This window comes from Gopherus evgoodei, chromosome 2 (assembly GCF_007399415.2).
Source record: "Gopherus evgoodei ecotype Sinaloan lineage chromosome 2, rGopEvg1_v1.p, whole genome shotgun sequence".
NCBI lineage: Eukaryota > Metazoa > Chordata > Testudines > Testudinidae > Gopherus > Gopherus evgoodei.
In genome coordinates, this window is record NC_044323.1 from 253,654,104 (window position 1) to 253,680,018 (window position 25,915).

The following is a 25,915-nucleotide window of genomic DNA, read 5'->3' on the forward strand; positions in this document are numbered from 1 at the left end:
TTAAAAGGCAGCATTCTCTCTGTTACTTCATACAAATATACTTACATGGAATTACATTTTTGAAAATAAATTGCCTTATGTTTGTTACAAACAACATGGCAGAGTAATAATAATTTTTTTTGAAGTTTTCTTTTCACTATTTCACTTTTCACTTCTTTATTTTTTGGATTACTCTCATTTTGGACAATTAAAGTACACTAGTCAATTTCTAATCAATTTCACTTTTAGTTTTCATGCATACATTTCCCTCCTGCAATGTTTTGGCTGCAAACACTGTAGACAAATATCTGCTTGTTAAAAAACAGCTTACTTAGAATGCTGGATTTTTTTTTATTTATTTTGAGCCAGATTTGACCTTTTTGAATATAAATCTCACCTGATCAACTGTAAATACTTTGATCCTTTCACTTCCCAGCCATTTCTGAAATTCTTTTTTCCAGTTCTTCACCAGACTCCCAGGGGTGACAATCAGTGCCCGCTTTATTATAGGTTTGCATCCATACAGCCCCTGACGTAGGAGAGTCCAGACAAGCGAAATGCATTGAAATGTTTTTCCTAAGCCCATTTCATCAGCAAGAATAGCTCCAAATCTGCCACTTAGTCTGTAAGAAATAATGACAATTTAGTAATGCGAAGGAAATCCTGCAACTATTTGCATTCTGATCTGGCAAATATGTTTTTTTTTTTAAAGTATATAAAAGCCTATTTATTTCTACTATGATATGTTGCAGTTTTTTATTCAGTTAAACCAAAAAGTTCTATATGCCTGTGTGAAACTCAGCTTCGTTACTAGATTAACATACCGATCATCCAAAATTAGAGATCTTAGTTGAATTCTTTCATATTAAAAATGTTTAAGTAATTTATGTTAAAGCACATGAAAACATATCATAAGCAGCCTATAGTATATAAAGCTGATGTAACAAGTGTAAAAGTAATATAGTAGTAATTTTTCAACAGAGTGGTACATCAATGTACCTTTATACTAGACTGAAAATTTCTGAGGTACCAACCAGCACTGCACTTTGGCTTGGGTCAGATGGTTTATAGCAGTGGGCTCAACCTATAAATCATTGTGGGCTGCATATTCGGGCCACAATGTGTTACCTGGGCCACAGGTTGAGAACCACAGCACCCCACCACCACACTGCTATGCCCAGCGCCCACAACCCAAAGACCCCTCCACAGTGTGGGGAGAAGACCAGAGCCCCAATGGTGTGGCTGAGTGATGGGGACCCCATAACCTGTGGTGCGGGGCCAGGAGGCAACCCCAACCTGACCCGGCCGCTAACCCCGATTTCTGCCAGGTCGGGCCGGACAGCAGCCCTGACCCTGACCCCAGACCTTGCTGTGTGGAGCCAGTCACAGCCATGACTCCAACCCCAGACCTTGCTGGGTGAGGCCAGGCAGCAGCCCCGACCCCAGTCCCTATTGTGTGGGACATGGTGGCAGCCCCGACTCCGGGTCCTTCTGGGTGGTGTTGGGTGGCAGCCCTAATCCCAGACCCTGATGCAGGGTGCCAGGTGGCAGCCCAGGCCGTGGACCCTGCCACCCTTTAGCATACAGCTGGGCCGCAGCTGTGTGCTATCCGGGCCGCATGCAGCCCGCAGGTTGAGAGCCACTGGTTTATAGGATAATTCAACCTCTCTCTTCTAACAGAGAAATACAGAATTCATCTCAGTTTTGGGGTGTGTTTTTTAAACAAGCTAAAAATTACCAGAGTTAAAATTAACAGGACAGTTATTCTCCTACCTCATTCCCATCACACACTCGTACAGGAATACAATTCCTTCTTTCTGATGTGAGCGAAGATGATTTACAAGGTAAGGATCCACAACTACATCCACCACAGGTAAACCAGCCTTATTGAACATCCGCTGGTGATCTGGAGTTGGACGTGGCATAACTAAAGAATCTTAAAGTTCAAAATATACACAGATGTGGTAAGAGAGAATTTGTGTTTACTTCATAAGCAAAAAGTATTGTTTTTCCAAGGTAACTATATCAAGTAACTATTTGCTAGAGTTCAATAACTGCTGAAAGTTGCTTTTTAACATATTGGTCACTTCTAGACAAAAAATATAAAGACCAACATCTGCTATTGTTATTTATGAGTACCTAGATACAGTGTTGATGTAAATAAAAAAAATATATTAAAACACTGCCTTATATCCTAAAGGTTTCAGAAGTGCTTTAAAAGTTTAATATATATAAGAACCACTTCATCCACCACTTACTACAATCTGCCAATTCGGATCAACTACAGCAGTTGTTCAATTGAGGATTACCAACAATAATCAGTTTAGGACAGGAAATGAGGAAATAGTGTTTATCAGAACATTGTGGCTAACCTTTATTTCTTTTTCATATATACTATAACAAAGTTCCTCCTCTACCTTGGTGGGTCCTGCACTTATTGGCAGATTCGCTCACCTCAGTGATCTCCCCCACAGTCTGGATCAACTCCTCCTGTGTCCGATCAGGAGTTGGGAGGTTTGGGGGGAACCCGCGCCCGCCCTCTACTCTGGGTTCCAGCCCAGGGCCCTATGGATTTGCAGCTGTCTATAGTGCCTCTTGTAACAGCTGTGTGACAGCTACACCTCCCTGGGCTACTTCCCCAAGGCCTCCTCCAAACACCTTCTTTATCCTCATCACAGGACCTTCCTCCTGGTCTCTGATAACACTTGTACTCCTTAGTCCTCCAGCAGCACACCCTCTCACTCTCAGCTCCTTGCACCTCTTGCTCCCAGCTCCTCACATGTACTTCCTCTCCTCTGGCTCCTCCCCATCTGACTGGAGAGAGCTCCTTTTAAAACCCAGGTGCCCTGATTAGCCTGCCTTGATTGGCTGCAGGTGTTCTAATCAGCCTGTCTGCCTTAATTGGTTCTAGCAAATTCCTGACTACTCTAGTGCAGACCCTGCTCTGGTCACTCAGGGAACAGAAAACTACTCACCCAGTGACCAGTATATTTGCCCTCTAGCAGACTCCTACACCCCACTGGCCTGGGTCTGTCACTCTCTCTCTATATATACACATACATATACACATACATACACACACACACACACACGATTTTCATCATCCCCGCTCCCAATCAAAAGCTACAGAGGAATGGTAAGAATACTTTGGAGTCTATTAGCACTGGAACGGGTTAATATTGAGCAACACAAGACAGTGAACAGACACATAACAGCCTACTCATGCTAATTTATAGATTAAAGGTCCCCATCCTGTGGGGTTCTGAGTGCTCTCAACTTCCATGGGAGTTGAGAGGCTCAGCTTGCAGGAGGCACTCAAATCCATCACAAAAATTGGAGAGAAACCCACGTCTTTCACACAGCACTGCAGAAACAGACAAAATGCAGCCAACTCTGTGGTTGAACATAGCACTACACAGCAATTTAGGGCAGTAATCTCATATCATCTTGAAACCACAGCAGGGAATTCAGGGAGACAGAACATCATACAGTCGGAATTAGACCAGAACACTGGTCTATCCTTACAAAAAGTGCCATAAGATAATAAGAGGATCTTATTATTATTTATTTGTATAAGGCTAGAGTGGGCAGGCAATTTACAGAGGTAGGAAGACATGGGCCAGCCCTGAAGACCTTATAATCTCAGATGACATACAAATAAAGAAATGGGATGAGGTTTAACAAACTGCAGCGTGAATGCTAAGCTGTGGTTTAGGTGCATTTTAAAAAAATTAAAATTATGCATCATTTAGTTTGATAACACTAATATACCTGGTGTTTTTCTCTCATCTGAAACATGGCGCCTTCTCCAGAATATTGTCCCTAAACAGCAGGCTGCACCACTGGCTTATTAAAGACAGATGGAAGATATTGACCTGCTAAATATTCAACACCACTTCCTGCAACTATCAGGTGTTCACTGGAGCTCTCACATGATCTGATCCTCCGTAAACTTATGGAATTTAATGGGATGACAGCACAAAGTAACTATAATATTGTGTTCCAGAACTTTTTCCCTGCAGTAGATGTCTCACTGAACTTGGTTACTTTTAGTTACTCTTGTGTTTGCACATTGGTGGCTATGAGGAATCAGACTCTCCTGAAAGCAATTCTTCTAACTTTGTTTAACCTCTTCACTGCTCATTGTCCACAGCAACTACCATGCTGGTGTAGTCTCTCAACACTCCGTTGAACTTGGTGGCAAACTAGAACTTTTCTAGCATGTTTGGCACTAGTCAGTTTCTCTTTTCAGTACATTCATTTTTCTTTGCTAGTCTATTTTCGGAACCATTCTGATTTAAACAATTTTTATAATCATCAATAATATTTATAAAAAACTGTGCTATAAGACACTCTAGGGTATATGGACTGTTTTAGGATACTAATACTTTCTCAAATGTCAGTGACACAGCCTCCAACCTCATGGTTTACAGCACACCTGCCACTTGTAGAACAGAATCATGCTGTGATGTTATTGGTTAAACTTGATTTTCACTGGGATACCCTAGATTTTCATTCAGTACTTGGCTAGGGAATATAAAAACCTTGTTTATGCATTGAGCTTTCTTACAAAAGGACAGTGGATAGTTAAATAAATAATAGAATTTTAAATCTTACTTGATGCATTTGGATCATGGCGAGGTTTGTAGTTCTGGGACTCTTTAAGTAGATTTTCTTTAGTGCTTGGCTTGCAGACATTTTTTAATGGGCTACAGAATGGTTTCAGGGTACTTTGTGAAGAAGCAATTGGGACTGTGGTGGACATCCCAACACCAGTCTGAAAACATTTGCCACTACTAAAGTCCTCTGCTGAAATTATACCCATCACTTCAATTTCTTTTCCTCCAATCATCAGCGTCTGACCTTCATCAAGACTTTCAAGATCTTTAAATTTATATCCAGTACCTAAAAATAATAATTCATTTACTTATGTTTAACAATTAATTAGGACCACACAATGGGTATTACTGCCTTAACATCAATATTCAACTGCAGGAAGTGAAATCAGAAATGTCATCAAATCCTTTAATAATTAAGCACATGAATTTGAATAACCTTTCATACTAAGAAAACAAAGTAGCAGCAAGGCTTTTCATTTAAGTGAAAACAGATTCAAGTAGATCACAATACCAAGAAAAAAAACAGAACAAATGCAACATAATCTGGACATTGTTGTACCAAATATTTTAAAAACTGCTGTGAATTATCCTCTTATAACTGAATATAAGCATACATTTAGATATTGAAGTACCTAAACTATTTCCATGGAGTGGACCACATCTCAAGAAAGGGACTGTCTCATTGACCACTCCTCTTCTCCCCTCCCACTCATGATCAAAAGAACCATCTTCCTGTCCCATTTGCAATCTCATAATATGCCTGTGGCAATCATGGCAATGGCTTATACGGAAAAAGATAAAAACAATATAGTTTAGCTGCCTTTTAATGCAAGTTAGCAGATGGATATGGGGGGAGCCTGCATCGCCTGACCAGACACCTCTCTGTGACAATAAGCAAGTGCTCTGTGTACTACTAGTAATAAGTGGGGAAAATATCCGATCACTCCTCCATAGGAATCTAAGAACTCAGTTTGATTATCTGACAAGAAAGCATGGTGTGATTAATTTAATAAGTATTGTATAAGCATTATCAATGTTAAGCCTAACTATAGGCCTCTTTGCAAGCATAAGCCTTGTCAAGCAGTGTTAGGCCACAAACTTCTGGGAGCTGCAAAGAGTGAGTGCAATAAAATCCTGCAAGCATAAGCAAAATCTAGCTAGGAAGCTTTATAGACTAAGATTAAGCAAAAAGGAAGCTCTGTGAAATTAGATGAGGACTTGTGGTTACTATGCACTGCAATCAGATACACCTCTACCCCTATATAACGCGGTCGTGGAGAGTCAAAAATCCCTACCACACTGTAGGAGAGACGCTGTTATAGCTCCGGCCGTGGGGAGCCCCAGGCCCTTTAAATCACCAGCAGACCCCACTGCCACAGGCCCAGGGTAGCAGCAATAGGGCTCCAGCACTGATTTAAAGGGCCCGGGCCTCCCCGCAGCAGCCGGAGCCTGGGCCCTTTAAATTGCCGGTGAGCCCCGCTCCTGCAGCCCCAGGGTAGCAACAGCAGGGCTCTGGTGGTGATTTAAAGAGCTCCAGTCTCTGGCCGCCGTGGGGAACCCGGGCCCTTTAAATCGCCAGTTGAGCCCCGCTGCCGCAGTCCCGGGGTAGCAGCAACAGGGCTCCAGTGGTGATTTAAAGGGCCGGGGCTCACCACAGCAATCGGAGCCCCGGACCCTTTAAAGTGCCGCCAGAGCCCGGCTGCTACCGTGCTATATGCAAACCCACGTTATATCAGGTCGTGTTACAGTGGGGTACTTCTTCAGGCTGACTCAAATATTTTTGAGTCTAGCAAATTGACCACCATTAGGACAACCGGCCGCATAAAGAAAAGATGAGCTGGGCACAGGTGCACAGTTCATGAGATCAAAACAACTGCAAAATACCATACTAAGACATTTGTCCACCTTAACTGGTTGACCTGCTTTGGAACACAACCAACAAATAATGTATAAAGAGCTGCAAAGGTGCAGGTCTGTGTGTATGTACATGTGTGTTGACCTAAAAGAGATCTCTCTTTGATCGGGCTCACACACACACCCTGAATCAAAAGGACTTGTGCTTCACCGACTATCTGTGCCTGGCCAATACAGAAAATGGTTGACTGAAGGGTAACCTATTCTCGGACAAATGCAGGGTAAGGTTTTGGAGTAAAGAAGTCTGGTTGTGCTCGAGCTGGTTAGTCTTAAGTCTGTATCGATACTATAGTTTAATTATACTAGTGCATTGTTTAGAAGTAAAAGTAAGTTGGTTACTAGTAGTAGTAAATTGCTTAGGAATAGTAGTAGTAAATAGTTAACCAATGTATAACAGCTGTATAGGTTCTTGTGCCTTGTTGGGAACGGTTACAGCGCGGGTAAAGCTAGTAGTTGATAAGTGACAATAGCTTTGCATGTCGTTGTGCCTGTCTTCACTATAATTTGCCACTTAGTTTTATAATAGAAGTCAGTAGTTCATAAGTTGTTTAAAACTAATAGTAGATACTTATAGGTAGTTTAAAATTAAAGAAATTTAGTTAATCTGTGTCATTATTGCATATAATTTGTTTGCTGGAGACTGGTACAGTGCATGTAGGGTTAACTGATTAATTAGTAATGATAGCTTTGCCTGCATTTGTGCCTGTCTTCAGTATAACCTGCCATTTATATTAATCCTAATTCCGTGATGCTCTTTAATTTTTCTCTTCTTATTCTGTCTGTGTTGCCTTTATAGCCGTAAATCATTAAAAACCTTCTTTGAGGAATAATTAGTTGTTTTAGTTTCTCTTATGGAGACACTACTCCAACCTCATTACATCTGTGTTGGGTGGTGGGAAGTAGTGATCACTCAGGGTACAATTAGGGCCCTGATGCACGTCTCCCCCTTCCATCATCTTCACACGCGGCTATTCCAATTTTCAAACTGTGATATTCTCTCAAGTAAACTGAAGTGGTTGTGGGGGCTGGTGAAATTGGTATCAGTGTCAATGGCTGCTTCAAGCACAGAGATTTGATTTTTCTGAAGCTTTGTTTTTAAAGACTAGAAATGTTTACTCTTTCCAACATAAAAATATCCATATTTAGCTTTCTATTAATTCTAGAAAGCGCCATGTACTTCACACTTACCTAGATCAGGACCATCAGTATCACCCTCTGTTAAATGAAGCTAATGTGATTTTTTAAAAAAACTTAACAGGTTGATGCATTCCAGACATTTCTTATTCTCTCGCTCACTCTTATTTTTTTAATTCAAGCAAGTCAGTGCATATATAGTTTTGATACAAATTACATTAAATTTGTAAAATCATGGATTATTTGTCAATTAAAAGTGCCTGGCAGAGGCAAAGTTTGCAATGCTAGGATTGTAACAAATTATTACAGGGCCATCTCTGTCTTAAATTCAAATACAAGTGTGTTTTGCAGCAACACACAATAAAACTGTAGTTTCTTACTAAATAATCTATGTTGGTTTTGCTGACAACTTAAATTGTTGCTTGTCTTTCAGGCAAAGTTTTTTAATTAACTGCAACCTATAGCTTACAAGCCTTATTTTTTCCTCTTAATCAAAATATATCATACAGTAGCTGCTACTATGATTGCAAGACTAAAAATTGCAGCACGATCAACTCTGGCTTGCGTTTCGGGAAAAGGCAATATTTATAGTTACTTCACTAATAAAAGAACAGGAGTACTTGTGGCACCTTAGAGACTAACAAATTTATTTGAGCATCAGCTTTCATTGGTCCACTTCATCGGATGCATATGAAGTGCGTTGTAGCCCACGAAAGCTTGTGCTCAAATAAATTTGTAAGTCTCCAAGGTGCCACAAGTACTCCTGTTCTTTTTCCAGATACAGACTAACACGGCTGCTATTCTGAAACCAGTTACTTCTCCGTAGCTGAAAAAACGCAGCTCCAATCTCTCCCAGTCACCAGACCTCTGATCAGAACATTAACAAGTAACACATTCAAATGGAGGTTCAGCCTTAGGTCTGCCTGCTCAGCTATGAATTTGTCCCTGATGCAAACCCACTTCCCCGGGGCATTATTTGTGTGGCTGATGTCAACAAGGCCCAGCTCCTCCCTTTTGGCAGCTCTACTGATCTGCTCGGCCCTTCTTTTCTAGCCCCTCTCCTGGATTGGCAGCACAATGATTTTGCCCCTGATATAACTCAGTCTGCCCCATTTTTCCCTGTACTTTTTGCTTGGTGGGCACGAAACGTGATTCTTTTAGTTGCCCCAAAAACATTTCTATTTGTCCTGGGTTTTTGTGTAATAATTATTTTTCTCCCATTCTGACTAGTGGTCCACAGACCACAGTTTGGTCATCGCTAATTTACACATTTTATTAACAGCTTCATTTCACTTCATTCATAGACTAAGATTAGAACGGACCATCATGATCATCTAATCTGATCTCTTGCACACTGCAGGCCACAGAACCTCACCCATCCAACTGCTGTAATAGACCCCAACCTCTGGCTGAATTACGGATGTCCTCAAATCATTATTTAAAGACTTCAAGTTACAGAGAATCTGCCATTTACACTAGTTAAACTTGCAAGTGACCCATGCCACATTCTGCAGAGGAAGGCAAAAAAAACCCCCAAGGTCTCTGCCAATTTCACTTAGCTGAAAATTCCTTTCCAACCCCAACAATGGCAATGAGTAAGACCTTAAGCACGTGAGCAAGACCCACCAGCCAAATACCTTAGAAAGAATCACAGAATGATAGAATATCAGAGTTGGAAGGGACCTCAAGAGGTCATCTAGTCCAACCCCCTGCTCAAAGCAGGACTAATCCCCAACTAAATCATCCTAACAAGCGCTTTGTTAAGCCTGACCTTAAAAATCTCTAAGGATGGAGATTCCATCACCTCCCTAGGTAACCCATTCCAGTGCTTTACCACCCTCCTAGTAAAAAAGTTTTTCCTAATATCCAACCTAAACCTCCCCCACTGCAACTTGAGACCAGTACTCCTTGTTCTGTCATCTGCTATCACTGAGAACAGTCTAGATCCATCCTCTTTGGAACCCCCTCTCAGGTAGTTGAAAGCAGCTATCAAATCCCCCTCATTCTTCTCTTCCACAGACTAAATACGCTCAGTCCCCTCAGCCTCTTCTCGTAAGTCACGTGCTCCACCCCCCTAATCATTTTTGTTGCCCTCCGCTAGATTCTTTCCAATTTTTCCACAACCTTCTTGTAGTGTGGGATCCAAAACTGGACGCAGTACTCCAGATGAGGCCTCACTAACGCTGAATAGAGGGGAATGATCATGTCCCTCGATCTGCTGGCACTGCTCCTACTTACACAGCCCAAAATGCTCTTAGCCTTCTTGGCAACAAGGGCACACTGTTGACTCATATACAGCTTCTCATCCACTGTAACCCCTAGAACCTTTTCTGCAGAACTGCTCCCTAGCCACTCGGACCCTAATCTGTAGCAATGCATGGGATTCTTCCATCCTAAGTGCAGGAATTCTCTGTAGTAACTCAGAGCCCTTCCCATTTAGTTCCCATCAATGGCCGTTGAAGTTATTTGCTGCTAGCAGTCACAAATCAGCTACATACCATTGTAGGCTGTCTCATCTTACCATCCCTTCCATAAACTTATCAAGCTCAGTCTTGAAGCCAGTTAGGTTTTTTGTCCCCACTGCTCCCCTTGGAGTTTTTTGCTCCCATTCAACACACACATTATTTTAAGGCCAATGTTTAAGCAACAACGATATGTAAATCTATAATACCTCTTCCAATGTCTTTGCCTTCCATATCTTTCAGTATCACAGACTTTCCTTTTGCAATAAGAACAGCATCACCTTCCCACTTCTTGTGTTTTTTCTTTGAAGCTTTACACCACACAACACTGAAGTATTTTGCAAGGCAGTCAGGTTCGTCTTCCTCTTTCTTGTGTCTTGCTATTTCTGGTGTTGGTACATGCACTGGGTCTAAAAAGCAGGAAGATAACTAAGAATATCAAAAGATCTCTGTTGAAGTAGAAAATTATTTAAAAAAAAAAACCCAACACTATCATCAATCAAGTGCAGTCTGTGCATTTCCTACTATACAAACATAAGTCGGCATGGTTCCTGTTCTGAGTAACTTACAATCCAATTGAGACAGAGACATCATAATTCAGGCTTAAAACAATGGATAGGGATGCAAGCTCAAAGGAGCACTAATTTTATGAAATACTGTGTGGAAAATATATGCTTTAAGGAAAGATTTTCAAGTAGAAGGGAAGTTATTTAGTCCATGAAAAAGAGGTAGTTCCTGGTATGGAATGGAAGGAGGAGACAGTGGGTAAGGGATAAAAAGTAAGTTTTTGAAACAACAAAGTGATGAGAAGAAGGAAATGAGAGTATGGACTCAGATGAGGAGGAGATGAGCAATGCCTTGAAAGTAAAGATGGGAACTTAGAATTCAATGCAGAAGGGAGGCAAGTGAATAGATCCACAACTAAAGCCAAAAGAATGCATTCAGAATAACTATTACTGTAGCATAAAAAAACCTGAAAACAGTTAGAAAATAAAACTGTTTTACATTTCCAGTTGAAAGAATATTTCACCCATTTTCTTTGTAATATATTAAAAACCATCCGCTATCCTAAAATCCTGAAAAACAGCAGCATGACTTGAGATTGCAGTAAACCAAATGTTTCTATCTATAAATAGTCATACATTTGGCAGCATTGCAGCTACTTATATCTATAATCAATGCAAATATTAGCCAAATACAATTAGGTTAATAACTTTAAGGATTCTCAATACTGCAAGCAACAGTTGTCTATACTATTGAATAAAGACAAAGATCACATGCCTTCCATGAGTTACCAGTCTGGCATGAGTTAAGTAATAGTAGTGCAAGTCTGCAGAATTATTTGAAGGAAAATCTGAAACATTCCTTTTTAGTACAGCACATGTGCACAACATCAAAGTGAAAATCAGATGAATTTCATTAAATACCATTGCATGCTGGTCAAGGCTTAATCAGCTTGCTCCTTTGACTTCATCTGGATTCAGTACTACACAGATTTGACACTAAAAGACTGCTCACACAAAAAACTAACTCTTTTTAGGTGTTTATACTTAGATCAGAAGCAGCAAATATAAAATTCCACCTATAATAATGACTAGTGAAAAAGGGAAATCAAATAACCTGAACATCACTTCTAATGGTAATTGTTTAAAAAAAATGCAAAACATGATTATATGAACTGCCTAAAAATTAAAGTAAAGTATCAGATGAATGTTAACTTTATTGTTAATAAAACGATACAAATGCAAGATATTTTATTTATTGATAGAGATTTTCATGCCACAGGACTTTACAAATTTCAGCTCCAGTCCTGTAGAGGGAACCACTCCTGTGGAGCTGTGTGTATGTGCGCACAGAGTCCCTGAAGTAAATGGCAGGTTTCAGAGTAGCAGCCGTGTTAGTCTGTATCCGCAAAAAGAAAGGAGTACTTGTGGCACCTTAGAGACTAACAAATTTATTTCAGCATAAGCTTTCGTGGGCTACAGCTCACTTCTTCGGGTGCATAGAATGGAACACACAGAAAGAAGGTATTTATACATACAGAGAACATGAAAAGGTGGAAGTAACCATGTCAACTGTAAGAGGCCAATCAATTGAGATGAGCTATCATCAGCAGGAGAAGAAAAACCTTTGAAGTGATAATCAAAGTGACCCATAGAAGGTGTGAGGAGAACTTAACATGGGGAAATACTCAATTACCAACACTCAAATACCCAACCATTCCCAGTCTCTGTTTAAACCTAAGTTAATTGTATCTAATTTGCATATTAATTCAAGTTCAGCGGTCTCTCTTTGGTCTTCAAAGGTTTTTCTTCTCCTGCTGATGATAGCTCATCTCAATTGATTGGCCTCTTACAGTTGACATGGTTACTTCCACCTTTTCGTGTTCTCTGTACGTATAAATACATACATGAAATAAATTTGTTAGTCTCTAAGGTGCCACAAGTACTCCTTTTTTTTTTTTTTTTTTTTTGAAGTAAATGGGACTCCACGGGTGAAGCCGCATGCTTAATATATACACGTGGATCCACCGCAGAAATACTTCCACTTGGAAGGTGCAACAAATCAGCTATTTAAGAGTACACAGCAATGCTACACAATGACTAGAAGCAAAAACAGAATAACCCCAAAGCCAGAAAAAACCCTCCTCTTTTCATCTGAAAATACAGGGAGAATTTAATGTAGGTGGAGCGTGGTAATTTGACTAAGACACATGAATAAATCCTTGCACTTTTGCAAAATGTACCAGAGACCTATCAGTGGCCAGAAGTAGTCACGGTGGCTCAGTCCGCCCTGCGGTTTTGGCCACTGGCTCCTGCCAGCCAGGGTCTCTGCCCGCTGCCAGTCTGGGGTTCCTTCCCCCAGGCCAGCAGTGGGCACTGAGTGGGACCGGTGGCGGGATCCCGGCTGGCAAGGCGCCAGCAGCGGGAACCCCAGAGCAGCGACCCGCCTCGCATGCTATCAAAAATCAGCTCGCGTGCCACCTTTGGCACATGTGCAGTAGGTTGCCGACCCCTTACCTAGCTCAATGGTTAAATCATTTGGTGTAAGGTTGACGCACTCCATACAGCTGCTAAGGGCAGTGTTTGGTAGCAGAATACAGAGCAGCAGTTTGGACAGTGAAATTACTGCTAGCTGAAGGCATCCAAATACAGTTGCTTTTGCTGACGTCCTAGAAATGAAGCTACACTTGTACATTGTAAGCTCTGTTGTTGCTTCTGGTTATTATCCTGCACACAGACTAACAGAAATATGTGCATACTATAAACGAAAAGAGACAGGGAATCATCTGTGTACACTCATTTCTCTCTCAAAAAACAAAAAGCCCACTTTATCAAACTAAACTCTTCATGATCACTAAGAAGCTGTTGCAGGTGATGTGTTCCTTCTTCCTGAAGTGAGAGAATATAGCTGAAGTGTTATGGTCCAAAGGCTAAAATGCAGAGACCATAAAAGTGGGTATTTACAATAGGTGAGACAGTAAGCCCTTAAGTTTCAAGATTTCAGCAAATGCTTGCTCCATGTGAGAATGAATTCCTGTAATGTGATGGAGTTGATGATTTACAGAAAATGGGGATGTGGGAGGAAAAAGAAAATAAATGCTGCAGTGGCAAATTAGTGTAACCAGTTTCTGCAGAACAGGTTTAGAGGTAGACACTGATTAAATCTGCACAGAAAAGTAAAAGGAAATCTGAAAGAATGCAAAATTTAAATAAAATATGCATTCCCAAATTAATCTGCAGCACTGTACAGCAGCTTAAATGTGAAACTCCTATAAGGAATGCAGCATGCTCCAGTGGACAGTACAAGACTAGGTCAGGATCCTGGCTTTGCCAACACACACAGTTTGATCTTACTCAAGTCATTTGACTCCTCTATGCTTTAGTTTCCTTCATCTGTAAAATGTACATAAAGATATCTACCCTCTGTAAAGTGCTTTGAAATCTTCTGATAAAGCATTGTTTAAATGCAAGTATTGCTGTTCAAAAGAATAAGAAATCTGCTTCTAATTCTGCCACACATGATAATAAAAAAGAACAGATGAAGCCAAAATGTAGTTCAGAATATTTTAACATCACAGCATACAACTGAATTTGGACCTACGGCTTGGATTCTGATCCATCTCTACAATGAAATGCCACCTTTGTATATGAGCATCTGAAATTAAATCCATTCCCGTATACATTCTTAGAACATATGCTCAGCAGAGACTGTGGCTCTTTATGTCTTCTGAGGATCAACAGAAGTTTTATTTTAGTTCAATTTCATACTAGCAATCAGAATAGTAGAATAGAATGAAAAATAGTACATAAATTCAGAGAACAGCTCTTTGCACTGTAGCTAGGTATTCTGGAATGTGTACATATTATATTTAAAATCACATGCTGATCTGAGATCCAGGAATACCTAAACCCAACATTATGATGGAAAGAGAGTGTTACCTTAATTCTAAATTCAGGCTAGAAATAAAGCACACATTTTTAACAGTGACCATTCACGCAAGTTACCAAGGCCTGGGGGGGGCTTCTCCAGCACTGGATATTTTTAATCAAGATTGCTAGTTTTTCTAAAAAACATGCTTTAGTTCAAACAGGAATTAATTCAAGGCAGTCATGTGGTCTGTGTTATACAGGCAATCAGACAAGATGATTTGCCTTATAATCTATGAATCTCACAATGGTATAGTGGAAATAAACACATTAATATTTGTGAAGAACTCAGTCTAGTGATGAGTGCCATAAAAAAAAACTATGAGGAAATTAATAGTTCTGTCTGCAGGCCAGTACCGAAAATGTGTAACAAATAAGACACAGGGCCACACATTGAACAATCGGACATTGAAAAATCTCAATCGTTGGAGATTTTTAGTAAGAAGTTAGACAAAGACTTGTCAGGGATGATAATACTAAAATAATAATTAGTCCTGTCTTGAGTGCAGGGGACTGGACTAGAAGACTTCTCAAGGTTTCTTCCAGTTCTACAATTCTGGAATTTTATTCATTTCCTATGAATAAGGAAAAAATAAAATATTGTATAGCTGCTTGTTACATGATCACCATCTAGCCTGTGCACTGACTGAAGCAGGAGTTCTATGGAAAAAATAGTATGTGATCTGTAATTAAAGACTGTTTTACAATGCTTATACACCACAGGGCAAAATTAAGGTTACACAGGCAACCTTAATTCTGATATTTCCTAATGCTTGAGTGCTTGACTTTGCCATCTTAATAATGTTCTTTTAATGCAGTTTTGTGTGTGCATGCATATGTGTATCATAATAGGAAAGTGGTGATGGCCTTAACTATAGAAGTTGTGAAATGATTGCATTGTCAACTCACCTCTTAGCAAAATATTTAGCTCTTAAGGATACTGCTTTAATGGAGGGATGATAGGTAGAGAAGACTTCCAAAACATAGCTTCTAAGTGGAAAAAATGTTCTTAAACCTCTCTACTGTCTAGGAAAACCAACTGACCACCATTCACAGTAAAAAATTAATGAACTAAGTTGAAAGCTTCTGATAAATCCACAGAAATAGTTATGCATGTCCCATCATCAAAGGCAACAGCAACATCATTGACAATTCTGGAATGCTGGCAGGCATCAGATGGTGCACTAGACCAGATTACCTAAGTAAAATGTTGAATTCATTCAAATGCCATCCAAGTCGACTGTTTGTAACGTTTTCTAAGATGTTAGAACACACTGAAATCAATTCTAACATCTTTATGTAAATAAAAAAAACCCAATGTTCAGTGACAAATTAAAAGCAGGCAAGACTTCAGAAAGTAATATACACTTGAATGGCCATGTACGGTATTTTGTATGTTATTGTAAAATGCGTATTTAGAATTATTTGATTTCTGTTCATTTTTTTCCTACTTATTAAAATAGCGGAACACCCAATAAACTTAATCACTACATACATTGGTAGTAAGACAAAATAGTTATATTTAATAATCACAAGTGAATTGTACCACAGTCAAAGGGGTCATTTTTCAAAGCATTTCATAGGGATTTCGTCATGTAATTCACATTAAATGTTAATGGGAGGCATGCACTAAATCCTCATATGCCACATTACAAATATACTACTTTGCATTCTCTGAAGATGTGCTATTTATTGCAACTTTTTGCAGGGATCTTATTTTTTTGCGGGGAGTTCCCCCCCAAAAAACTATTAAATAGCAGGACTATTTGTGATTTACAAAAAGACAAGCCTTCATAGTTTCCAGAAATCTAACAGAAGTGAAGCAAAGAGTAAGTTGGCAAATAGAGGTTTATTAAGATTATGCATACTTGTTTTTAACATCTATTTTAACTCATATCTGAGGAAAACCTGATTTACTTACTTGTTTGGAATTATTTATTTATTTTATTTTATTTTATTTTGCCAGTGATAACCTTCGATTGGCTTGAATAATATTGACTCAGAGAACCAACAATGGTCCATTAATGTTTCTATTCTGTATTTTAAAGAGCATTTATTAACAAAACATATTTTATCCTCTGCAGTGGGTAGGAAACACAAACTATTCCTAGGCTATCTAAATAATTTAAACATGCCTGTTGAATATTCCTGAGATTACCCTGGAAGAAGGCACTTCTTTAGCATTTTCATGTGTTATGAAGGAATGATTACTTACAGATTGGCTGATGACATTACTAGAGGGGAAGGAGTAATATTTCCAAATCAAGTTACATACATATGATTTACATAAATGTAATCCATTCAGTAGTTCAAGCAGAAAAATTATGTTTAGGGCCAAAACTCAACAAAGCTGGTGAATAAGTTGTAACTTGTACCTGGAAAGCGCACTGTGCCAGAGGCGGGAAATTCATTCCTATGGAGGGTAAATAGTGGTTATTGTGCTGTCCTTGCTTGTCTAGACCGTAGGAAAATGGAAGCAGTTTTAAATTACAGGGGCTTCAATGCAAATTCACAAACATGAACTTCTGCAGGAAAACACAGACTCAAGCTCCATTGGACATTTATTTTGTATCAGTCCTGCCCATTTTTGGAGCTGAACTGACCCCTAATATATGGAGGCATACACAGATGAAGGTGTAGCAGCTTTCAACCAACAGAGTCAGGTTTCCAGTGCAATTTCCAAGGAATCAAATCCCTCTACTACCTTTTACATGAATGTAAATTCTTCCACTGACATTTATTCCACAGGTGGCTTTAGTCCTACTTACCTAGTTGCCTTTTTATTTATTTTTTCAATAGTATTAAGGGCTATCTCATTTGTCTCTTTACAGCATAAAGCAGTTTTAAATATGCCACCCAAAGACCTGTTATATACTTTTTACAGGGTTTGTTTGCATTTTAAGGATTACAACAACAAAATAAGTTAAAACAGATACTTAAAATAATTTCTGGACTTTTGCTAAAATTATTTTTAGTACAGTACTCATTTTTGCATCTTAGAAATGGATTTACAAACAGCCTTCTTTAAAAGCTATATTGATCTAAGCAGTACAGTAATTTATCATAAAAACATTGGTGTCAGGGACACATTTTATCATCAAAGACTGTGCTGAATACTAGTACGTCTGCAAATGCAGACAAAGATTTTACTAAAATGAATTCAAATAGTAAGCAACCCAATTCACTGACAGTTGTACCCAACATAAGAGGACTGCCCAAACCATAACTTTTTAATTCCCCTATCTTCCCCATGGAGTTCTCTGTCTTAGTAGTTTTGTGGACTGGACCATAGTTTGAAGCAGGAAAGTACAATCCAGATGAAAATATTTGCAGGCTGCAGAGTACTGCAAGGCCCTGGAGGACTTTAATACTATCTTGCCAGGTGGTCAACTTAATCAACTTATTTATTTTACGCACGTGCACATGCACATCATCTGTAAAAAGAATTTTACTGTTAATGTTGCAAGATCAAGCATTCAAACATTGGGAAATGCCAGAATTAAGGTTGCTTGTGCAACCTTAATTGAGTCCTCTTGTGCATATGCATTATGATATAATCTTTAATTACATGATCGCATATTATTTTTTCCACAGGTCCCTTGACTTAATGCACAGGATGGATCATGTTCACTTAATGCTCAGCTACTGAATATCTTGTTTTCTCCTCATTATTCAGTGTGGAGCCCCATGCCTTATTTATTTCACATTATTCAAATTCTTATCTGATGAAAGATTTATTAATTTCCTTCACTGGCTTTTCTATGGCGCTCATTGTACAATATTTCAGTGCTTCACAAGTATCACTTAATTTATTTTCACAACACCCCTGTGAGATGAAGGGCTATTATTATCCCCATTTTACAGATGCAAAACAGAGGCACAGATCTCTGTAACTTCAGCTAATGGAGTAACTGATGGCCATAGCTGGTTGCCATCCTCTGTAGATCAGCATTAACAGGGGATAAGACACTTTGCCAGTGGGTTTCACAGATATTTTCTAACAGCAAAGGAATGGTGACACTCAGGAAAAAATGGTTACTAATCTGTTCCCAAAGAACAGTTACAGATGCATTACATATGTCCATTCAAGTGCGTGCACACCCTCTGCACTAGAGTCAGAGATTTTCCCTTAGCAGTACCTGTCATGGGGGCCATATCTTTGCTGCTGCTGCTGCTGCTGCCTTGTGCTACTGCATGATGGAATAAAGGGCAATGCCAACCCGACCATCCCCCAGTTCCTTCATACTGGCTAGAGTCTGATATGGAGGAGAGAAGAGAGGGAGTCTCGGAATGGACATATGCTACACATCTCAAAGAACACCACAGTTACAGAACACATTAGAAACCATTCTTTTCTTTGAGTAATTGCACATGTTCATTTCACTTCAGGTGACTCACAAGCAGCAAAATCTGGAGACAGGTTCCAGAATCTACCTGAACAGTGACTGAAGGAGTACTTGTCCAAACTTGGCATCATCTCTGGAATACTGAGATAAAGCATAATGAGTTGTAAAGGTCTGTACTGATGACAAAGTTGCAGCTTGGGTCTGTTGTAGGAACTTGATCCAAAAGAAAAATGTGGAAGTTGCTTGAGATCTTTTAGAGTGTGCTACCATTCTGCTTGCAGGAGATACATCAGCAATGTTAGCACAGATGTATGCAAGATGAAATCAATGAGGAAATCCTCTGCATCAAGACTGGAAAGCCTTTCATCCTGTCTGCAACTGACAAGAAAAGCTGGGATGACAATCTAAAAGCCCAGATCTGTCCAAGTAAAAAGCCAACACCTCCTAACATCCAAAGTATAGTCTCTCCTCATCCTTATAATAATGGAGCTTAAGAAAGAAAGTTGATAAGTATATGGCTTGATTGAAGTGGAACGCTGATATTACTTTAGTCTGGAATTTCGAATGTAGGCATAAGTAAATTTTGTCCTTATAAAAAACTGCAAACTGAGGGTCAGCTACCAATGCTCATAACTCCACTACCCTTCTCAAGGAGATAATAGTTACCAAAAACAGTGCTTTCATAGACAGATGATGAAGTAAAGAGTAGGTAGCCATCAGTTCAAAAGGCAGACCCACCAACCTTGTTAGCATCAGATTTAAGTCCTAGGGAGGACGGGATTCAGACACGGAGATATAACCTTTAAGAATTTAAGTGACAGAAGATTAGAAAATACTGAGTGGCCCGTAATTGGAAGGTGGAAAGTGAAGATACCTGCCAGGTACCCTGATGGAACTAAGGGATAAGCCTTGTTGTTTCAAGTAGGACAAGTAATCCAAAAATGTTGGATAGAGGTGCAAGGACAAACTCCCTTCTGCTTTGCTTTGACCATAAGGAGAATAATTTCCACTTCAGCTGGTACGTGTATCTAGTAGATGGCTGCCTACAATTTGGGAAGATATTTTGCACATTCTCCAAACACTCCACCTCATGAGAAGCTAACCATGGAGCATCCAGGCCACCAGATGGAGAGCAGCGGGGTGGAGATGTAGGGATGACTGTGGTCCTTGGAGATCAGGTCAGGTTCTGAAGGCAGTCTCAAAGGAGCCCTGGGGGATAGGCTCAGCAGACTGAAGAACCAATGCTGGCAGAGCCATGACAGTGCTATGAGGATCATACAAGAATGATCATGCTGGAGTTTGAGCAACACTTGGGAAGAAGTGGAAATGGGAAAATAGGCATGCAGCAGCTTGTCCTTCCAAGATTATAGGAAAGCATCTGTCAGAAATCCCTGAGACCTGTCCTGGAACAAAACACCTGGCACTTTGTTAAGACAAGTTGCAAAGAGGTCTATGTGAAGGATACACTTGGTTTGAAAAACGAATCTCATGATACGCAGCCTGAGATACAGCAGGGATCACAATTGAAAGATCTGCTCAAGCAATCCACCAAGCTGTTCTGAGCACCGAGAAGGTGGGAGGCAGTTACAGATGCATTTCGTATCTGTTGTTCTTCGAGATGAGTTGCTCATGTCCAGTCCATGTCAGGTTTGTGCATGCGTTATGTGCACCATTGCCAGAGATTTTCCCCCCACTGGTATCCATAGGACTGGCTCTAGTGCCCCCTGGAGCCCCGCACTCATGTGCTGGTATAAGGGGCGCTACCCCCCACATCCTCCCAGTTCCTTCTTGCCATCACCTCTGACAGCAGGGTAGGAGAAAGGATCATGGAACAGTGACTCACAAGCAGTGCCTCTGGAGGTGGGCTAGGAGTTCATGGGTGTACTGACTGCAACACGGCTCTCCCAAAACTGGCATCATCTCTGGCCTGTTGGATGATGACATAGTGGGATGCGAAGGTACAAACTGATGACCATGTCACAGCCCTGCAGATACCCTGGACAGTATCTGCATAAGGAATGCAGCTGAAGATGCTTGCGCTCTTGTAGAATGAGCTTTCAAGAGGCTGGAGGTGGGACCTTCGCCTGTTCGCAGCAAGCCTGGATGCAGGCTGTTATCCAGGACGAGTCCCCCCTGGAATGACACCAGGAGGCCTTTCATTCTATCTTCAACAGCAACAAAAAGTTGCATGGATTTGCAGAAGGGTTTTGTCTTGTCAATATGAAAGGCTAGGGCCCTTCTAATGTTCAGAAAATGCAGACGCCTTTCCTCCTCTGACCTGTGTGGTTTCAGAAAGAAGATGGGCAGAAAAAGGTCTTGGTTACTATGAAACTGTGACACTACCTTCCATAGAAATGCTGGGTGAGGATGTAGCTGAACCCTATCTTTGAAGAAAACATATAGGGGGTTCTGAGGTCAAAGCCTGAAGTTCCAAACTCCTTCTGGCCAAAGCAATTGCCACCAGGAAAGCAACCTTCCGCAAGAAGAGCAGCAGGGAGCAAGATGCCAGGGGCTTGAAGGGAGGCCTTGTGAGCCTGGATCAGACCCCAAAGAGGAAGTGGGTCACAAACTTGCAGGTAGACACTTTCCAGACCCCTGATGAACCTGCTTTTCATCTCATGGGCGAAGACCGATCTGCCTTGGATTGGAGAATGGAACACCGAGATGGCTGTTAAGTGGACCTCGACTGATGACCCTGACAGACCGTGGTGCTTCAGGTGAAGGAGATACTAGTCTAGGATGGACTGCAAGGACGCATGAGTGGGGCAAAGGCTCCTCTCGGCTGCCCAGCATATGAAGCAATTACACTTGGCCAGGAAGGTGGCTCTAGCAGAGGGCTTTCTGCTGTCTAGCAAAACCTGTTGGACTTGCTCCAACCAAGCTCTCTCCTCTGGATTCAGGCAGGCGAGGTTCGGATGGAGCAGTCGCCCATGATCCAGTGAAATCAAGTCAGGTCTGGGCAGGAGTGTCAATGGGGCTTTGACTGCAAGATCTAGAAGCATGCCAAACCAAGACTGATGAGGCCATGCTGATGTAATAATGATAACCTTTGTCTTGTCCCCCTTAAACTACAGAAGAACTGTGTGAACTTGGGGTATTGGAGGGATGGCATGCAGCAGGCCGTCTGACCATGACTGTAGAAAGACATTGCACAGGGAATCTTTGTCTTGACTATGCCTCATGCAAAAGCGAGGACATTTTGTGTTCTGTGTGAGGGCGAATATGTCCACCTGGGTAGTTCCCCACCTCAGGTGGAGAGACCACTCATGGTGAGAGGAAAAAGGCATCCTGAGGTGATCCACCAATACATTCCACTGCCCAGGGAGATGAGATGCCTCCAGGTGAATGGAATATTTCACGCAGCAATCCCATAACCCGAGAGTTTCCTGGCAGAGGACCTTGGCCTGGAGCCTCCCTCTTTGATGACTGGTGGGTTGGGCAAGGAATACTTTGCAAGCCAAGTGTATTGTCCTGAGCTCCTTTACATTTATGTGTAGGGATAGCCTATTCTGCTACTAGAGACCCTGGTTCCTGAAATCATCAAGGTGAGGCCATTACCCTAGATCCGATGTGTCGGACGCCATTGTTATTGTGCACCATGCGGATGCGAAGGGTGCTCCAGACATAACTGAGGCCAGGCCCAACCACCACATCAGGGATGCCAGCACTGGCAGTGGGATGATAAGGACCGAGTCCAAATGGTGCCTGTTCATGGAGTAAACTGAGGCAAGCCACATCTGAAGCAGTCTGAGATGTAGCCATGCGTACTGTACCACATAGGTACATGCTGCCATGTGTCCCAACAGCAGTAGACAGACACAAGCGGTCGTCAATGGGCTGCCCAATGCCTGGGGTGATTAGGTCAACCATAGCTCGATATCTAGTCTCCGGGAGAAACGTCCAGGCTTGAGAGGCATCGAGCACTGCTCCTATGAATTCTATTTTCTGCACCAGGACCAACATCGACTTGTGATCCTTTATTAAGAGGCCCAGCACCCAGCAGGTGGCTCACACTGCACTGATGCTGTGCTGAACTTGAGCTCATGAGCGGCCTCATATCAACCAATTATCAAGGTATGGGTAAATCTATGCCTCAAGGGCTGGGGTAGGCTGTGACTACCATCGTTTACTTTGTGAAAACTTACAGAGCCACCAACATGCCAAATGGAAGCACCATAAACTGGTAGTGACTGTGGCCCACTGCGGAAGATTGAGATGTGGAAGTACACATCCTTTAAATTGAGGACAGAGTGCCAATCTACTGGATCCAGGGAGGGAATAATGATTATTTGGATTTGGATGATTTAGTTGGGGATTGGTCCTGATTTGAGCAGGGGGTTGGACTAGATGACCTTCTGAGATCTCTTCCAAACCTGATAGTCTATGATTCTATTCTATGATTCTATGAATAATGGAGGCCAGGGAGACCATGTAGAACCTCAGTTTCTTGAGATACTTGTTGAGGTGATGCAGGTCTAGGATAGGCCAGAGGTCCCCTTTCACCTTGGGAATCAAGAAGTAACAGGAGTAAAATCCCTTCCCTCTCAGTTCTTGAGGAACTACCTTCGCAGCCCTGCCTGCAGGAGGGCTGATATCTCCTGGACAAGAACTTGCTCATGAGAAGGGTCCCTGAAGAGAGACAGGGAAGGGGGGTACAGTAGATGGATAGACACACAGAGAAGGGTGTACCCCTATGCTATGGTATAAGTACCCAGTGGTTCAATGTAATTGACGACCAAGCAGAGAGGTATGTCAAAAGGTGGTTTAAAAATAAAATGAGGAATGGATCCAGCAGGGAGACCGGTAAGTCTTCCCCGAGCATGTCTTCAAAACGCCTGTCTATTTCTGCTCAGGCGCCAGCTAGTGCCCTGCTGAGTGGTAGTAGAGGATGGCTGGCTGGTGGCGCCTATAACCTTTTCCTCTTCTCTTCTCTGGCTCATGTCTGGGTGGCCCCAAGAACCTGGGTGGTTCTTGTGGTCTGAAGTGCTTCCTGGAGGTCAACAGTTTAGAAAGGTCTTAAGACCACGGCATGGCCCTGGAATCCTTGAGGCTGTCCAGCTTGGTGTCCATCTGGTCTGAGAACAACAAGGTTCCCTCAAATATGAGATCCTGCACCATCTGCTGAACCTCTTGGGACAGTCCTGATGACTGCAGCCACAAACTAAGCCTCATAGTGACCACCGATGCCATTGTCTTGGCTGCCAAATCTGTTGCATCTAAGACAGCCTAGAGGGATGTTCTAGCCACCATCTTTCCTTCCTCCATGACTCTTGTTGCAGGGAGTCCTTAAATTTTCCCAGTGAATCATGGACATTGAACTCTTATCTCCCCAGCAGCACCTGCTGATTTGAGATACAAAGTTGGAGGTTAGCAGTGGAATAAACCTTCCTACCAAAGAGATCTAGGTGTTTAGCATCCCTGTTCTTTGGGGTAGTGCTTGTTTGGCCCTGTCTATCCTGCTCATTGGCGGCGGAAACCACCAAAGAACTCAGAGGTGGAGTGCAAATACATATATTTGCATCCCTTGGTGGTAACATAGTATTTTTTCTCCACCCTTTTTGAGGTTGGCGGAGAGATGATGGGGTCTGCCACAGTGCCTTTACCAACTTAACTACTCCATCATGCACTGTTAAGGCCACTTTAGAAGGAGCAGTGGCGGCCAGAATATCAAATAGTCTGTTTGTGGGCTCTTTCAACTCCTATGCCTCCAGGCCCAGATTGGTGGCAAAACTTTTAAGGAACTCTTGATGAGCCCTAAAATCGTCAGAGGCGGTAGGTTAGCGGAACCTGTGATTGGCGCATCTGGGGATGAGGAGGATGCCGCCACTGGTACTGAAGGAGCTGAATCCTCTACTGCCTCCAAAGCAATCTCTATCAGAGATACCACTGGGGTCTTGGTACCACGGTTGGAGTCCGAGACCTGCCCTGGAACTGGGTATGGTGGGGCTGCAGCCTCTCTCTCGGAGATCGTGAAAGATTGAGAGTGAGAGAACAGCCTGAGCATCACAAGGAACCCCCACGGGTTCCAGCGTTGCCAATGGATGGGTCACTGCCCCGGAGGCCATACCTCCATACATGGTCCAGCACTGAAATCCAGTGCATAGGCTGGGTAGAGGCACCTCTTTTGTGGGGGAGCAGATTCCCTACAGAGTCTGATGGGGAATCCTCCTCTGGTGAGCAAGGCAGAGTCATTGCCATTCCCTCCTACTGGCTATGATGGGGAACCGGTGAATGGTGTAGGGCTGGGGATCGATTACTTGGCTGAAGAACGGCTATGAGTAGCTGGTGATCAGTGCTAGGACCCCAGCGTCTGGTACCGGGGCTCTGATGACCAGTGTTGGGCCGATAGAGACAGATGCTTGATGCCAGGACACCAGCATGGTGATGGAGACTGGCACTGGTTGAGGACCGTTGCAGAGGTTCCATAGCAGGCTTCCCTCTGGATGCGATTGCCATTGGTTCTATGGAGGCGGGTGGTCCCGGGGCGTGGGAGGCACTGGCAAAGCCATAAGGTCCCTTGCTGCTTGGAAAGCTTCCAGTGTGGAGGGGGCTCTCAAGTGCGATGTACCCCGGCCGCTCCCAGGAGTGAGGGGTGGGTCCTGGGTCAGGCTAGGCGCTGCAGGTGGAGTCAGCTCCACAGTTGAATGCCTCTGTGGGGAGGACAAATGGCCCAGGATGGGTCTCGACTTATCAGCTCTGCCCCTCTTTTCTCTATTGGGCACATGGAAGTGCCTTCTTTTGGTGTGCTTCTTGTGCTGCTTTCTTGGTTCTGGGGATGTAGAGTGGGTTTGAAGGGGACATGGTCCCAGAGCAGTGCTGCACACCAAAGCCGACATGCTTGGTGCCAAGTCCAACCAGTTCGGTTCCAAAGCCAGTCTAAGTGCGGCTGCCACGAGCAAGGCCTTTAGACAAATGTCCCTGTCTTTCTGGGCGTGCGGCCTGAAACCCCGGCAAATTTTGCACTTGTTCTTGATGTGAACCTCCCCAAGGCAGCTCAAATAGGGATTGCTCACTAGCATGGGCTTACTACA

The 25,915-nt window shown here is 42.2% G+C and overlaps 1 protein-coding gene across 5 annotated transcripts in view; it reads right to left on the reverse strand.

The window, feature by feature from the left end:
• RAD54B (RAD54 homolog B) overlaps positions 1-25,915 on the reverse strand; it is a 119,631-nt gene that overhangs the window by 43,343 nt on the left and 50,373 nt on the right. For all 5 annotated transcript variants that reach the window (XM_030553488.1, XM_030553486.1, XM_030553485.1 and 2 more), the window contains exons 4-7: positions 10,318-10,518; positions 4,597-4,884; positions 1,753-1,915; positions 377-602 (exon numbers count right to left, since the gene is read on the reverse strand). In XM_030553488.1, the coding sequence (XP_030409348.1) occupies positions 377-602; positions 1,753-1,915; positions 4,597-4,884; positions 10,318-10,518 (878 nt within the window). The remainder of the gene's footprint in view (positions 1-376; positions 603-1,752; positions 1,916-4,596; positions 4,885-10,317; positions 10,519-25,915) is intronic.